The 17,407-nt window shown below is 49.4% G+C and overlaps 1 protein-coding gene across 1 annotated transcript; it reads left to right on the plus strand.

Moving 5' to 3' along the window:
* Positions 1 to 12,649: 12,649 nt before the first annotated feature.
* B3GNT3 (UDP-GlcNAc:betaGal beta-1,3-N-acetylglucosaminyltransferase 3) lies at positions 12,650 to 15,424 on the plus strand (the record flags this gene model as incomplete). The annotated part of the gene is made up of 2 exons (XM_084250030.1): positions 12,650 to 13,222; positions 14,873 to 15,424. 2 exons carry the CDS (start codon positions 12,650 to 12,652, stop codon positions 15,422 to 15,424), a joined length of 1,125 nt encoding a protein of 374 aa, XP_084106156.1.
* Positions 15,425 to 17,407: the final 1,983 nt, after the last annotated feature.

The raw sequence follows: 17,407 nt of genomic DNA on the forward strand, positions 1-17,407 counted from the left end.
GGTGCTCCTGGTCTCTGGCCATACCTCAGTTTCCCCTCCCTGAGGGAGAACAATGACCCTACACCCATGAGGATGCTGCAGGTATTCAACCAGAGAATCTTTTATGATGGGGGTGCTGCTATCCAGAAGAAGGGCCCATCACTTCTGTTTCTTCATTGGGCCTGGATCAATGAGAAGAGAGGGAGGCTGAACTGAGATGCATGGCCTACTACTTCCTTTAGCCTATTTCCCCTTCTCAGAAATGAGCCCAGAGACGCCCTTAGAGGCTCTACTGGGGCAAGGGTTGGCATCTGTCCAACCCCAGATCTCTTCCTGGAGTGATGTGGGATGTCCCAAGGAAGTGGGGACATCCAGTTCAACCACAGATGAGTCATCCCAGGCAAATCCGGATTGGAAATAGTCTAAAGGGTGCACCTTACCCTGCTCTCTAAATCCCACCTCTCCTCATAAGTCCAGCAGTTCACCTGTGTGTGAATATTGGGTGTATGTTTGCATAAAGTCCACTGCACACATTAAGTCTCTGACCCTATGTGTCAAGTGGGGTTTGTGGTGGGGGGCTATGGGGAGGGTGAAAAAAGTCTGTAAGTGCTTCAGTCACTCAAAAGGCTCCTGCCATCTATCACCATAACTGTAGCAATCATTAAAAACTGTAGCAACCATCATAATTACAAGTATATGATTAACCAATTTTCCAGGTTCCTGACCAAGTTTCTTTATGGCTCAGAGGTTTGTGGGGACAGAGTGGGGAACAGAACAGGCAGACTGACTGAAATACACTGCTGAGGGGAGCAGCGGGCGAGACAGGAGAGGTCTGCTGCGCCATGTGGGTAGCTCCCTGGCTGGCTGCGGACAGCTTCATAGTGAGTTGCTTAACCCCTTGCACCACTGGGAAGCCCATGGCTCAGAGTTTTTTAAGTCCACTTTTTAGTTTCCACTGAGTTTTCCCAGACCCCCACTTGGGACAGGGTCTCCTCTAGTCCCGATGTGGAATTCAGAGTGCAGGGGAAACTGAGGTCACCACTTCTCCCAAGGCAGTGTTCATACCAGGTGTGATTGAGTTGGAAGGAAGAGGTGTGTCCCCTTCATCAGGTATCTGCTCCCCCTCTCCTAGCTGCACAACTCTTGTTTGCCCAGCCCAGCCCAGCCATTCTCCCTTCCCCTCTCCCTCACCCCCAGGGTGTAGAAATTCCTGCCACATCTTATGGGTGTGGGCAACCAGCAAGGGGCCTTGGATCTTGCCTGCTTCAGACCAGAGCTTAGGGGATCCAGACAAGCTGGCTTAGCCTAGGGACCCTGGGATGGGCTGGAAGGAGGTAAGGTGTCACATGGAAACTTCTCTTCTGTCCAGCAGCCCCTTCCTCTGTGAGCCAGGGAGAATGCCCAGTGTGGGCTCTGTCTGGCTTGACTTGATTGACCCCTTGTGGGGAGCCACTATTAACATAGCAAATTAAAGAAAACCCTGCCAAGTGGTGGTTAAACACAAGGGTTAGGCTCCCACTTAACCCTGAATGAGTTCCTTGACCTCTCTGTGCCTCAGTTTCTAGCCATAAAAACAAGACCCACACAGCCCTTCCTCTCTGTCCAGGTGTGAAATGTAGACGAGCAGATGGTGGACATGCCACATGCATGTTAACACTGATCCTGATTATGCGGCTCATTATGTTTCTGTTCATGACATTTATCTTTGCACAAGAGAAATGTGGCAAGTACAAGACCTGATCAGGCTAAAGATGTGGGGGTCCTTCAGGAGGACCCCAGAAGAAGGGCCCATCACTTCTGTTTCTTCATTGGGCCTGGATCATGAGAAGAGAGGGAGGCTGAACTGGGATGCATGGCCTACTACTTCCTTTAGCCTGTTTCCCCTTCTTAGAAATGAGCCCAGAGACGCCCTTAGAGGTTCACTGGGGCAAGGGTTGGCATCTGTCCAACCCCAGATCTCTTCCTGGAGTGATGTGGGATGTCCCAAGGAAGTGGGGACATCCAGTTCAACCACAGATGAGTCATCCCAGGCAAATTCGGATTGGAAACAGTCTAAAGGGTGCACCTTACCCTGCTCTCTAAATCCCACCTCTGCTCGTAAGTCCAGCAATTCACCTGTGTGTATGTTGGGCGTATGTTTGCATAAAGTCCATTGCATACACATGGTTTTTTACTAAATCAGGGTCTGGCCATGGGCAACCAATCTAAGAGATTATCTTTATCTTCTTTTGTTTACTAAAGCAGCTCCTGCTTTTTGTAAAATGGTCTAGCCCATTATTACAGGAGGGCCAAGTTGGAATAAGCTGGTAAAGAGCCTATGAGGAATCACCCTCTGGTCCAGCAGGTCAAGATTCAAATCCCACCAACCCTCTTCACCTCGACTGCTATATGACCTCTGGTACGTAGGCACCCTCTCTGTGTCCTGGCCCACCTGCAAACTGGAACTGAGGGCCCTCTGGGAAGCTCAGGAAGAGTTGCTGGAGTTCATCCACAGGCCAGGGGCTCATACCTTGTGCTGCAAGTGCCTCAACTCCCATCCTGGAGTCTCTTCAACCCTGTAACTTGCTCTTCTCCAGAAAATTGTCTTGTTTGCTGCTGCTCAGTCCCCCATTAGTACATAATTAGCACATAATCTCCATGGGCATGGGAACTCCATCATGCTGGCTGAATCTAGACCCAGGTGTGGCATACACCTGGTTCTCAGAGCACCACCTGGGTGCAAGTGATAATGATAGCTGCTGTCACTGTAGGTGGTTCATAAATGTGTCAGTTGGAGAAAAGAGCACCATGCAGTCCTCCAGCCTCTCCTAGGTCTTGGGTCTCACGTACAAAAATGGGGTCCTTCCAGATGCTTCTGTCACCCCTGCCCCTCACCATCACCACTGCCTTTTGGCAACCCCAGAATGTTCTTTGCCCCCATCAAATCCCAGCTGTGATTGGTGAGAAGTGTAGGCACAGTGATGGCCACAGTGACACTGCTAGTTGGTACCTGCTAGAGCCAAACCCTGAGTTTGAGCATGAGGATTCAGGGGCAGGCCTTCTCCTTTCCCGCCCCCCTTCTCCTCTGATGGTCAGAAACCAGGTCAGGATGTCCTTCCCCCGGGGCCACCATGGTGCTTCAAGGGCAGCTGTTAGGCAGTGAGCCCTCATTTTTCAGATTCAGAAACTGAAACCCAGAGGTTAGACAAGTGGGGACACCCAGACCTGTGGGTCCCTGGAGTTGGGGTGAGGAGGGTGGAGAAGGATGGTGTGTCTGAGGAGCCTGAAGAGGAATTCAGAACTCACCCCCTCTGAGCCTCAGTTTCCTCATTGCAAAGTAGGAGCATTATGTGTGGACTCCCCAGTGTGATGGAGCCTCCAAGTCAGCATTAGACAGGCTCAAAATAGTGCAGGGCAAGGATGGGAGTTGGAAGGGACATGACCAGGCCCCAAGTGTTCAAATGGACGGGGCCTTGACACCTGGATGACTAGACCCCCGTGTGTCTAAGCCTCTGTGCCTCCCTGGCTTCCCAGGGACAGTGACAAGCAGACCCAGGTGCCTGGAGTCCTAAGGGCCTTGGCTATCACCTGGGGCTAAGGGTTGGTCAGAGCACCTCACCAATGGGGGCTCTGAATTAAATCTGCTGTGCAGTCTGTCTCCTCAGTGCATCTAGTGTCTCATTAGCAATCAACGAGTCATTAATATTTAGTACCACGTTATATGAATATTCATAAGTATTCGGTGCCATGTACATTAGTACCTTGGCATTATTTAGTGGCTTGTTCATTTTCATGATGATATTAATATTCATCCCTGTGTGATTTACACTTTTAAATTGTTGCCTTACAACTATAGTTGAGAATTGAACATGGTTTGAAACACATGGATCCACTTATATGCAGATTTTCTTATGGGCAGACAATATAAACTTACAGTATCAATCTAGTCCAGTACTATAAATGTATTTTCTCTTCCTTATAATTCTTTCAATAACATTTTCTTTCCTCTAGTTTACTTTGTATAAGAACACAGTATGTAGTACCAGTAACATCAGCTATTTATGTTCTCAGTAAAGCTTCTAATCAATATCAGGCTAGTAGTAGTTAAGATTTGGGGAAGTCAAAAGTTGTACTCAGATTTTTTATTCCCCAGGGGTAGGTACCTCTAACCCCCAAGTTGTTCAGAGGTCAACTGTATTGTGCATATTATCAATACAGGTGCCTTATGCATATCCAGCAGGTATTCAATACTTCATTAGTATTCTGCGCTTCTTGCTCATTAAATGCCTCACTCCTGGGCAGAGGTTAGGCAGGGGAAATGGTCAGTTCCAGTGAGTCAAAGTCAGTATTATTTCCTCATGCAGCACACACCGGGAGCATCACATGCGGGCACAGCCTTGGAGAACAAGATCCCCATGCTTAGCACTGCGGGCTTGTTGGGGAGAGGGCAGAGAGAAGTGCATAACTTTCCCACATCCAGTGGATGTGCGTGCTGGGAGGTTGGGGCCCCTCTAAGGAGGTGACATTGGACTGAGACTGAAGATCAAGACGAATGGGGGTAGGGGGGAGTGGAAAGGCAGGGCATCCCTGGTGAAAGGAAAAGCCAAATGGCAGGGCTAAGCCTGGGTATTTAAAGGAGCTGGTGTGGCTGAAGTGTAAGCGAGGGGGCAGAGGTCAATAGAGATAGGGGATCCAGAGGAAGCTCTTAGGTCTCAGCCAATAAGGGTGCTGGAGGCTGTGGGTTGTGGGTGATATCAAAATTACACCAGAGCGTTGGAGGCTAACTGCCTAGGCAAGCTGGTATTGCCCTGGGGGGCCTCATTGCCAGCTGTGGCATTATGTCCAGTCCAGAGGGAAGAGCTTGGGGGAGGCCCTGCACCTGCAGACAGGATTTGGATATGTTCACCCATCAAATACCTGTTGGGTTTCCCAGATACTTGTCATTTCATCCCAAGACCTCTTGCCTGGCCACCACACCTCGGTCACCTGCTGCCTCATTTCATCCCTGTGTAAGGCATGAAAGCTTCTCACATTCTGTTCCTCCTGGTCCTTCATTTTCCATCCCCCACTCCAGGCTCCAAAGAGTGACAACTTCCTTCATCATATTTTCTGAACCCACTCACTTCCCTGCACTCTGCTGACTGGCCCCCGTCCAGACTCCCAAATTCTCCCTTCCTGCCTCTACCCCTACCCTGACTTCTTTTCCTCCTGAATGGCCACAGGGGACTTCAAAGCATAAATCAGTCTTGTCCCTCCACCATCATATGCCCTCCGTGTCTCCCCATTGCTCCCTAGAGGCAACATAAGAGGTTCTTGATGTTTGCCCGCCCCCCCCCCCCAGAATGGTCTGACAACCTTAACCAACCCCTAGAGCCTGCCTACCTCAGACCCTTTGTGTTTGCTTTGCCTTCTGCCTGGAATGCCTTTCCCCAGGGTTTTACCCAGATAATTCCCCATCCTTTAGGATGTGCCCAGCTGGTCTGGTCCCCCTCCCCTAACCCCCAGTGGCTCCTCCTTCTTCAACAGACTTTATCAAGGTTGCCACTAAACTGATCACTTCTTCCCATTTTAAGATCGTAAAGGAAGAGCTGGTTGGTAGTGTCTGTGACCCTGCATACAGTAGGCACTCAATGAATACTCTGCAGTCCATGGGTCACTGCAAAGTAAAAGGATAGGACGTGTGCACTTCATTGACTCACCAGCCTAAACCCAGGGTAGCCCAGCTGGGAAGCCTTGAACAGCCTGGATTCAAGTGTTCTGTCCTTCATCACATGGTCCTTGTGACAGATTCTGAAAGATTCTGAGGCCCTAGCAAGGAATTGCTTCCTGTGACTCCACATCGTGGGACCCTTTCCATCAGGGTCATGGTTTCAGTTCTGCTTTACTCTTACCCCCAGTATCCCCATTTGTAAGTGAGGACTCTAGGGGCCCTGAAGGAGCCAGAATGGCCAGCCAAAGCCACTGAGGTGGTCACCACACAGGCAGTGTGTGCCAGCCCATTGACATGTAATTGCAAGTGACCTTTCAGCAAAAGTTCAAATTGCAAGTCCTTGAACACATCTTGTTTTATTTCCCATTCCCTGCTTTTGCATTTGCTCTTTCCTCCACCAGAATGCCCTTTACGTGATTCATAGGTGAACTCTTAATGCAACCTTCAAAGCTTCAATTTTAGTATTCAGTTCTCTTCCTCTGGCCCAGTCATTATCCCATGAATGTCTGGCTCTCTCTCACCCAGATTGGAGGCATCTGGGGGACCAGGCCCAGGGCTGAGGCTGCCAGGTTCTCCAGAATTTATTTGAATGAGCATTTTTCATGTGTGTGTTTTGGTATTAGAGTTGCTGGTACTCTTCAGAACCACGAGACAAAATGGGTTGCTTCTGTGGTAATGGCAAGCACCCCCTGGCCACCTTGGCTCCCTGAACCATTTCCCCATCTATAAAATGGGGGTGATTCCCTCAGGTTTGTCCAGCCCCCATGAACTTCAGGTAAGCAGATTTCTGGGCTTCAACAAGGCCAATAATTCCATTTTGCAGTGAAACCTGAAGAAGAGGGTGGGCAGCAGAATCTTGGGTGGGGATTAATAAATTGAACCCAGGTTTGGGTAGAGTTTCTCATCAGTCACCCAGCCCCCTCCAGCAGAGACCACAGAGTCACTTCCCAGGCTCTTGGAGGAAGTAATTCCAAGAGGCGTCCCTTCCTTGGCAACCAGGCCCCTGTACCCCAACATCTGCTTTAATAGTGTGAGGTCCCAGCTCTTTCAGATAATAAACCATGAGAACAGGTTAATGACTACTTACCACAGAGGCACCCACAGCTTTACTAGACCTGTGAATTCTCAGCATTAATAGGTTCAGTGAAAGAGGGCCTAGAGGTTCTCTCTCACACCAATCTGTATGTGGGGGGCTGTGAAGTTGGTAATTTCCCATTTGAGGTTTTTAGGGACAATAAGTTAGCAGGGGCCTTGGTGGATGGAAAAGGGAAAGAAGAGACCTCCCTGATGTTGCAGGGGTTAAAGACACAGCACTATCAAGCTATTGGCAGCCACTGCAGCCCCATTTGGATTCCCCAGCCAGCCAGGGAGGTGACCCACATGGCGCAGCAGACCTCTCCTGTCTTTCCCGCTGCTCCCCTCAGCAGTGTATTTCAGTAGATCCGCCTGTTCTATTCCCCACTCTCTCTGGTGAATCCTCTCACCCCCTCCCGCACCTCTAGCCTACACCCCAGTTCTTATATGCATAAATAAATCTTTTTTTTTTAAGATTTATTTATTTATATAAGAGCTGGGATATAGGCCAGAGGCGCAGGAGGGTGAGAGGATTCACCAGAAACACAGCAGGGAGCAGAACAGGCAGATGGACTAAAAGCACTGCTGAGGGGAGCAGCGGGTAAGACAGAAGAGGTCTACCGTGCCATGTGGGAATCTCCCTGGCCAGCCAGGAATCAAACCCACACTGCAGAGTTTGCAGACAGTTTCACAGTGCTGCACTCAACCCGCTACACCACCGGGAAGGCCCTAAATAAATAAATCTTTAAGAAAAAAGAAAAGGGAAGGAGATCTTAGAGGTATTAATGGAGGCTATTATGGGGGAGGGAGGAGGAGCCACTTTTATCCTGTTCCCCCAACTTGAACTCACAGGAACCTCATGACTGCTGCAAAGGTAGAGTAGTCAGACGACCCTCTCAATTGAGAGAAACCACAGGCCTGGAAATGCAGGTAGCCAACAAGGTCTTTGTTTCATATGCAGAGTTCTTACAAACAAGAAAGAAAAATGCAAGGAAGAGGCATTACAGGAATTAATTAAAACTAAGTGGCCACCCCAAGAGGTTCTATTTTTTTTTAACTTTTTTTTAAAGATTTATTTTTTTTTAAGATTTATTTATTTATTTGTTTGTTTATGAAATATTTATTTATACAAGCACTGGGTACAGTCAGAAATGCGGGAGGGTGAGAGAATTCACCAGAGCCAGAGCCGGGAAGAGAACAGGCAGACTGAAGAAGTACACTGCTGAGGGGAGCAGTGGGCGGCAGGAGCAGTCTGCACGCCATGCGGGACCCTCCTCCGGTGGCTGGGAGCAGCCTGGGATCAAACCAGCACTGCAGAGGCTGTGGGTAGCTTCCCAACCCAGCGCTCAACCGCTGCGCCACCAGGGAGGCCCTAAAGATTTATTTATTTATGCATACAGGAACTGGGGTACAGGCCAGAGGTGGGGTCGGGGGTGAGAGGATTCACCAGAGACAGAGAGGGGAACAGAACAGACAGATTGACCGAAATACACTGCTGAGGGCAGCAGTGGGCGAGGCAGGAGAGGTCTGCTGCGCCATGTGGGTAGCTCCCTGGCGGGGGATCGAACTCCTGCTGTGCTGCATTGGCTGCCTGTAGCTTCATAGGTTGCATCTTAACCCCTTGCGCCACCGAGGAGGCCCAAGAGGTTCTATTTTTGACCCCATTAATGAGTCATTTGTTTGTTTATGTCCTCTCATGCCTTCCCCTTCCCCAAAGCCCATGTTTAACTGAGTTACAATATTTATATTTGCTTTTGCTCTCAAGCCCTAGTTTGGAAGTTTAAAAATACATTCCCAGTGAACTGATATATAGATGGTTAGGCTTGTTTTCTTTTTAATGAATATATAAATAATAATAAATCTCAGAATTAACTCCATATGATGAATTTGCATAAAACTATATCAAGGTTCTTTGGTCACGTCCTGACACTAATTATCTGATCTTCTCTCATTTTGACTTCTCTATTTGGTTTCTTTGTTGTTTCAGCCCAGGATTTCTCAGCCTTGACAGTGTTGACATTGGGGCTGGCTTGTCTTCTGTGAGAAGCCCCTCCTGTCCCTGTAGGATATTCATTTAAGCAGCGCCCCTGATTTCCACCTACTTAATGCCATTAGCAGAGCTGCACTGCCACGGTGCCCAACTCATGACAACCAAAAATGCCTCTGGACATTGCCAAGTATCCCCTGGGGCAGAATTACCCCTAGCTTAAAACCCCTGGTTTTGATTCTAAACTCCAAATGGGAGGTAGGGGATGGCCCAGGAGAATGCAGGGGCATCTCTGATCTGAATTCTTTTTGGCGATTTGTCCTACTACTGCAGCTAGTGAGGTCTTCCCCATGCTTACAGCTCTTCCCCACGCTCACAGCTCTTCCCCACGCTTACAGCTCTTACAGCCAGCTTTGCCTGGGAGCAAAGACACATTTCAGATATAGTTCTTGCCACCCATCCTGGACACAGCCTCTCTTCAGCTCAGGAAAATGTCCTGTTCTTTCTTGTGTCACTTTCATCTGTTCACAATCTCATCCCAAGGTTATTTGCCTCCTTGGGTCTCCCAGACCTGCTCTTCAGAAGCCAAACCCAGGGGCTGGCAGCCAAATCTGGGACAATACAGGCTCTGTGCTGCCCACCTACAGGTAGGAACCTGCATCTGCTCAAGAACCACTCGCTCATTCCTGCCTCAGGGCCTTTGTGCATGCTATTTATGTCCCAGGGAAACTTTCCTCCCAAACCCTAGCCAGGCTATTTCCCCCATGCCATTTATTTCCCAGCTTAAGTGTCATCCAGAAATCAAAATCCAAACCTGCCACCCAAACCCATCACCTTGTATCAGTTCGTTGAGGTTTTTATTAAATGTTTGTTGCCCCTCAAACATTTAATAGTGGTAGAGACATTTAGGACTCCTATGCCTATTTACCAAGCGTCCCCAGCTCCCAGAAATGTCTGGTGCACAGAAGCCCAATAAATATTAGTTTGAATTTATAAATGTATAAAATCATTGAGAGTCAATATTTTTTCAGATTTTGAGGCAACCAAATATTCATCATCCTCTCAATACATTTATTGAGCACTTACTGTGCAGCAAGCACAGTTTCAGGGCTGGAAAGAAGGTGGTGAACAAGACAAATAGCACAGAATTCACTTTCTGCTAGGAAAGATGAATAAGAAACAATACATTTTCAAAATTGTATGTATTTTTTAAAAATGTATTTATGCATACAAAAACTGGGGTGCAGGCCAGAGGTGTGGGGGGTAACAGGATTCACCAGAGACAGAGTGGGGAACAGAACAGGCAGATCGACTGAAATACACAGCTGAGGGGAGCAGCAGGTGAGTCAGGAGAGGTCTGCTGTGCCATGTGGGCAGCTCTCTGGCTGGGGATCAAACTCATGCTGCAGTGGCTGCCTATAGCTTCATAGGTTGCATCTTAATGCCTTGTACCACAGGGAGGCCCTGATTGTATTTTGGAGATGAAAAGTACTATGGAAGAAAAGTAGAACATGGTGGGGGCTCAGGGCTACCAATGTCAACCTGAACACTTCCCTGTGAGGGAAGGAACTGTGTAGAAATCTTGGGATCCAGTCAGAGGGAATAACCTCTGTACAGTGCCTGCATGTTTGAGGTTAAAATCACCAGAGCAAGACTCAAAGGGTTGATTCCTTCCATTTTAGATTTAAGCTCAGAAAGATCAAACTTCTTTTCTAATATCACACAGCAAAACCTGTGAAAAAGAATCTGAGTCTACCTCAATTAGCATCAATTTGTAGCTCCATTAGAAATAGGAAGTTAGGACCTCCCCCCGTGGCTCAGCGGTTGAGCACTGTGTTGCGAAGCTGCCGGCAGCCTCTACAGTGCCTGTTCGCCCCAGCGGGGGCCAGGGTCCCACATGGCATGCAGACCTCTCCTGCCACTGGCTGCTCCCCTCAGCAGTGTATTTCCTCAGTCTGCCTACTCTGCTCTTCCCTCTGGCTCTGGTGAATTCTCTCACCCTCCCGCGCTTCTGACTGTACCTAGTGCTTGTATAAATAAATAAATCTTTAAAAAAAAAAAAGGCATGAACTTAGAAAATAAAAAAAAAAATAGGAAGTTATTCTCTTCCTGGTTCACAGATAATACCTGGGTGGGGTCATTTGGGGCTAGAAGGTCTTAACAGAACTAATGACTGTCCCACACTATTCAGGTGCCAGTTGGGAAATCTAGGAGACCATAGACTAATACAGGCACACTGAGGCATCCGGAGGTAAATGCTGACATTCACATATTCATTCGACAAATACTGAGTGCCCACTAAGTGCCAGGTGCTAAGTATTCCCTTCATAGCTGCACAACCTTGTAATTGGGGATTTCTCAGATTCCCCCTTTATAGGCAAGTGCAGGGTATGAAGAACACACAGCCAGGGAATAGTAGAGTTAGAATTTTTTTTTTTTAAAGATTTATTTATTTATTTATTTATTTATACAAGCACTGGGTACAGTCAGAAGCACGGGAGGGTGAGAGAATTCACCAGAGCCAGAGCGGGGAGCAGAGCAGGCAGAAGGACCGAGGTACACTGCTGAGGGGAGCAGCGGGCGGCAGGAGAGGTCTGCACGCCATGTGAGACCCTCGCTGGTGGCCGGGGAGCAGCCGGGGATCGAACTGGCGCTGCAGAGGCTGCAGGCAGCTTCACAACCCAGCGCTCAACCACTGCGCCACCGGGGAGGCCCTAGAGTTAGAATTTAAATCCAAGTTTTGGGCTACAGTATCTGTGCTCTTGAATGCTGAGTGTTATATACTTCTCCAAGGTAAGTGCTGCCTTGGGCCTAATCCAGCATTTTCAGGATGCACTGGAAAATACATCCTTCAATTTAGACCTGGAAAACAGCACAAACACTATCTTTCTGGGAAAACAAACAAACAAAAAAATTGAAGAAGTTCAGGGAAGCCAGGGAAAGGGTTCTGGAAGGGAGACCAAGGGCTCTGCCTAGACATGGGGAGAGAAACTTTCCAAGAGAAGGGGACATTAGAGCTGGGGTTTTGAAGAATGTGTAAGAGCTTGCCAGAGAGAAACATAATGCGTTTACCTTTATTCATAAATTCACTCATTCAAACCTCCTTGTTTTCCCTTTGTGTCATCATCATAGTGGATGGTGACAGAACCTCCAAAAAGCCCCTAGTGTTGGGAAGACAGTCAGACAAAGACACTCCCTTGAAGTCATGACTGGGCCAAAGAGTATGACAGGGCTAGATGTACCAAACAGGGAACCAGAACTCTCTCTGAAGTATTAGAGAGGGCTTTCCATTTAGATCATTGAGATGGGTTTTAAAAGAGGGATAGGAGTTTGCCAAGAAAGATTGTTTTGTTTGCGATGTGTTGGGCCTGTGGAGTTAATGATGAACATACAGCCATGCTCAGGTCAGCAGATATTTAAAAATAGTCAAGAACAGGTGACAATTGGATTAAAATTCCAGAAGCTTAGAGCTTCCTTGAGAAGCTGGTAAAAAGAGAAGCAAGAATCCCAGCACTTCTTAAATGATAAAATGGGAGTTTTCTGCCTTGCTGGGGGAGGCTCTTTAGTCATATCTTAAGCAGGAGGAGGCCCAGGCTGCATAAGAGGCTTCTGGACACACCCAGTCTTGGGAAATTGAGTTGGCATCTCCTTACCTCCCTTTTCTCTGTAAATATTTAATCCTCAAGCAGGGCCCGAGCAACTGTCAAAACCAACAATGGGCAGGGGAAGGCTGAAAAAGATGGGGAACACAGAATCAGTGGGGGTGAATTTAAATATTATACCAATTTGAGCAACTGGGAGGCTGCAACCAGGTGCTGTTGTCTATACATAGTCCCCCAAAACCCTTGGTTCCCTCCAGGATCTTCAGTGGGTATTATTCTCTGCAGGAGCTGCCCAGGAGTCTCCCCTAGCTGACCAGCATGAGGTGTTCCAGGTTCCGGAAGGCCGAGGTGGGCCTGTTTCTGGCCCTGGGCAGCGCTACCTTCCTCCTCCTCATCTTCATTCTGCACATGGCACCACCCACCTGCCAGGTCCCAAAGGAGCCGCTGGGCACCCCCACACCTCTGACCAGGCAGGCTGTGCCCACCCACCCACCACCTGTCCCCTGCCAGGCCAATGGCTCAGTGACTGCTCTGCCTGACTTTGCCAAACAGCCACAGCACGTGCGCAACTTCCTGCTGTACAGACATTGCCGTGACTTCCAGCTGCTGCAGGACGCTCCACCGGACAAGTGCGCTCAGCCGGTGTTCCTGCTGCTGGCAATCAAGTCCTCACCCCAAAATTATGAGCAGCGGGAGCTGGTGCGGCGCACTTGGGGCCAAGAGCGAGCTGTGCGGGGCCTCCAGCTGCGCCGCCTCTTCCTGGTTGGCACTGACCCCAACCCACTGGAGGCCCTCAAGGTCAACCGACTGCTGGCGATGGAGGCGCAGGCACACGGGGACATCTTGCAGTGGGACTTCCACGACTCCTTCTTCAACCTCACGCTCAAGCAGGTGGGCCAGGGATCACCTAATTGGGGCGCCTACCCTTCCTGCCCAAATTGCCACCACCTCCTCTGAGGGGCCCAGGGGAAGACTTCATGGATGCCTCCCTAAGCCCCACACTATCTTCCAGGTCCTGGAAGCCTCCTTCCCTAAAGCAGGCAGGGAGGTAGGGCAGGGTGGCAGAGGTTGCAGGCAGCATTCTGAATCCTGTGAGGCTTACATGAGAAGATGTTCATAAGGAGAGGGAGGGAACACATTTTTTTGTTCTGGTTCTGTCTCCTCCAGTTTTGGGGAAGGGGTAGAGAGATTCTGTTCATACACTGAGGAAAAATTAGAGGTCCTAGGAGACACCTGATAGGGGTGGAGCAAGCTAAGTAGAGACCTCCTGTGAAAAGGGGTTCAGTGTGGTTCCTATTCATCCTGAAGAGAGAAGCTCTGGTTTTAACCTCTCAATTGCTATTGCCAGAGGTGGGGGCAGGTGAGAGATTCACCAGAGGCAGAGTGGGGAACAGAACAGGCAGATTGACTGAAATACATTGTTTTTTTTGTTTTTTTAGATTTATTTATTTATTTATTTATTTTTTTATTTATACAAGCACTGGGTACAGTCAGAAGTGCGGGAGGGTGAGAGAATTCACCAGAGTCAGAGTAGGAAGCAGAGCAGGCAGACTGACAAAGTACACTACTGAAGGGAGCAGCGGGTGGCAGGAGAGGTCTGCGCGCCATGTGGGACCCTCGCCCGGCGGCCGGGGATTGAATTGGCGCTGCAGAGGCTGCGGGCAGCTTCACAACCCAGTGCTCAACCGCTGCACCACCAGGGAGGCCCTGAAATACATTGTTGAGGGTAGCAGCAGGTGAATCAGGAGAGGTCTGCTGCGCCATGTGGATAGCTCCCTGGCCGGGAATCAAACTCGTGCTGCAGTGGCTGCAGACAGCTTCATAGGTTGCGTCTCAACCCCTTGCACCACCAGGGAACCAGTGCTATTTTTCTGTTGTATGACCTTGTTCAAGGCACTTTCTTCTCATTATGAACCTCTGCTTCCTCATCTGCAAATGAGGTTGAAGACACACCTGTCTCCTAAGGTTGCCTTAGGGATTCAAGATAGGTGGGTGCTAAGCACTGTGCCTGGCGTGCAGCAAAGGTTATTATGGAAAAAGACCAGAACCTTTCAACATGCTTTAGTCTTAGAGCAAAAAACACAAAAGTGAACATCAGTTTGACACACATGATTCTTGTGGCAGTGAAGCACTGGTCCCATGCTGGGTACTGGGGAGATGGCACTAGTAGGAGAAACAGATCCCCTACCCTGGTGTATGTGTTGAGGGGGGCAGCGTAGATGTTAAATAGTAATTATGTAGCACCAAGGCTCAACTAACAGAATCAAAGGAATAACAATAAATTGTCTAAGTTACCCAATTTGCAGTTACATCCCAGATTCTGCTGGAGGCATGTCCCCTTTGAGTTCTGTTTAGAAAGTTGGAAACAGGTGGAGAAGGCAGCTGGCTGCTGAGGCTGGCTGGCAGGCTGGGAACTGAGGCTCAGCTCATCTGGCTGGAGGACACATCCTTGCTGGGACTTCCTGGGCTGGGTTAACCAACAGGGACCATGGCCAATGGCCCCAGCCCTCAAGCCCTTATGCCTGTTCACCCCACCAACAGGTCCTGTTCCTACAGTGGCAGGCAACTCGGTGCACTCAAGCCAGCTTCTTTCTCAATGGGGATGACGACGTTTTTGCACACACAGACAACATGGTCTCCTACCTGCAGGGCCAAGACCCTGACCACCACCTCTTTGTGGGGCACCTGATCCACAATGTGGGCCCCATCCGGAATCCCTGGAGCAAGTATTATGTGCCGAAGATTGTGACACCAGAAGAACACTACCCGTCGTATTGTGGGGGGGGTGGCTTTCTGCTGTCCCACTTCACTGCCGCTGCCCTATACCGAGCCTCTGGTGCCCTGGACCTCTTCCCTATTGATGATGTCTTCCTGGGCATGTGCCTACAACAGGAGGGCCTGAAGCCTGCCTCCCACAGCGGCATCCTCACGGCAGGTGTGCAAGTGCCCTCAGAACACCTGTCTTCCTTTGACCCCTGCATCTACCAAAACCTGCTGCTGGTACACCGCTTCTTGCCCTACGAGATGCTGCTCATGTGGGATGCACTGAGCCAGTCTGGCCTGACCTGTGGCAAGCTGACACAGATCGATTGAGGTGGAATCAGGGACCCCTGCCCCTAGGCTGCTGTCTCCACCTCCATAAGAAAGGCAGCATCTTGGGCCTCCCTGGTGGCACAGGTGGTTGAGGGCCGCACTGTGAAGCTGTCCGCAGCCTCTGCAGTGCGGGTTCAATCCCTGCCGGCCGGCAAGAATCCAGCATCTTCCTCCCAGGAAACAGACATTTCCCTCCTAAGTGGGCAGGACACAGGACAGTGCCAGGGAGAGGTTGGTGCATGAATTGTCTGGCTGGCAAACTCCTACACATCCTTCAAAACTTACCAGGTACTACTTAGACCAAGGTCCAGCATATTCCCCAGCATCTTGTCAGCTAGAGTGACCCCAGAAAATGTCTGGAGCATTTCAGAAGCACTTCTGTAAGGGTTTCAGTTGCTACTGCATTGAGGTCATTTGAACTGAGGTGCCACTTCCCAGCCCTGACCTTGATCACGAGCTGGACCCTAAGCAGTGGCCATCCCCTTCTTGGTAATGAACCTATGGTAGTTTTATGGTGAATGGTTCAAGGCCAATTGGGAAGTCCTGGGTCCACATGAAGATGAAGTGAGACACATTTTTCAGCCCCTGAAATAGGGATTCTATTCTTGACCCCTCAGATGGTGGGAGGGAACAGACACTGTGGACTGGGACCGCCCCTGCTCCCTGCTTGTGGTACTAAGTGTCCTATGGTGCAAGTGTTGGGCAGGGGAGGCCTGGACAGCCACCTGTTTGGGCTGTGGGATCTCAATATCTGGGGACACTGGAAGGGCACAGGCCTCATACCTGTGCTCCCTAAGAATACAAAGAACAGCATTGGGATTCACTGGACTCAAGGCCAGCACACACACTATGCAACCTAGAGAAGGGGGAGATTCGGGTTCTTAGGTGACTCAGATCCCTGATCCAGGAATGGTCCCCACACTCTGTGTGTCAGCGTCAGGAGCTTCAAGCAAACCATTGACTCCCTGCCCCACTAGCCATGGGCAGGTGTCGGACTTGGGTTTCACAGGCATTGGGTGGTGTGGTACCTCACATGGCAGAGTGAGGACTGGCATCCTCAGAAAATAAAACATTTCATGAACACCTAGAGGTTGTTTTTTTAAGTGATTTGCAAGATTTAACTCAAACCAATCTACACACCTAAGTCTCATTTTCAGTAGAAAATACACACCAGTGAAAACAGCATATGGATGAGGTAAGTCTTCAGGGGTTTCTATCAGGCAAATCTGATATCTGATCCCCTCTCACCACTGCTCACACACCCTCCATGACTTCTGATTGCCCTCAACTCATCTTCCCCAAGACTAGGTCTCAATGCCAGCTTTATGGCAGACTTAGCAAAGAGAAACACACCTGATGGGACTGTCCTTGGTCAGGTGGGACACTGAGTTCACCTTGGCCTTCCACTTCCAGCAAGTTGGCTGAAACCTGCCCCAGCCACTACCAGGCTTACCTCCTTCCCCTGGCACTGCAACTCTACTATCTTCTGTCCCACCTTCTCTCCTTGAGTATTTATTGTGCTCCTATTGGGTGCTACACGCCTCACCCTGTATTCTTCCTCCCAGCCCCACAGAAGGGTCAGCGAGTGCATTCAAATAGGAAATCCTCAGAAGTGGTAAGAGATTTAAGGAGAATTAAAATGGACAGGGCACAGACTGAAGGGGATAAGCATGAGCCGGGAGGACAGGGTACCAGGACTGCAGAGATGACATTGGAGCTGAGGCCACGGCCTTGAGGGAAAGGAGAAGAGCACTTAAATAGTAAGCACAGCATGTGCAAAGGTCCTGAGGTGGAAAGAGCTGGGAGCATTTGAGCCACAAAAGGGAGACAGGACTGGAGCTGAGTAAGTAAAGAAGATAGAAAAGGAGGGGGTACAGGTCTCAGGAGTTAGCCACAAGGGGCTTTATGGGTTGAAGTAAGGGGAAAGGGTGCATTTTGTACCACTGAAGGATGGAAGTGACATGATTGATTTCGAAGTTTTAA

The sequence above is a fragment of the Talpa europaea genome (assembly GCF_964194135.1).
Source record: "Talpa europaea genome assembly, chromosome: 12".
Taxonomy (NCBI): Eukaryota; Metazoa; Chordata; class Mammalia; order Eulipotyphla; family Talpidae; genus Talpa; species Talpa europaea.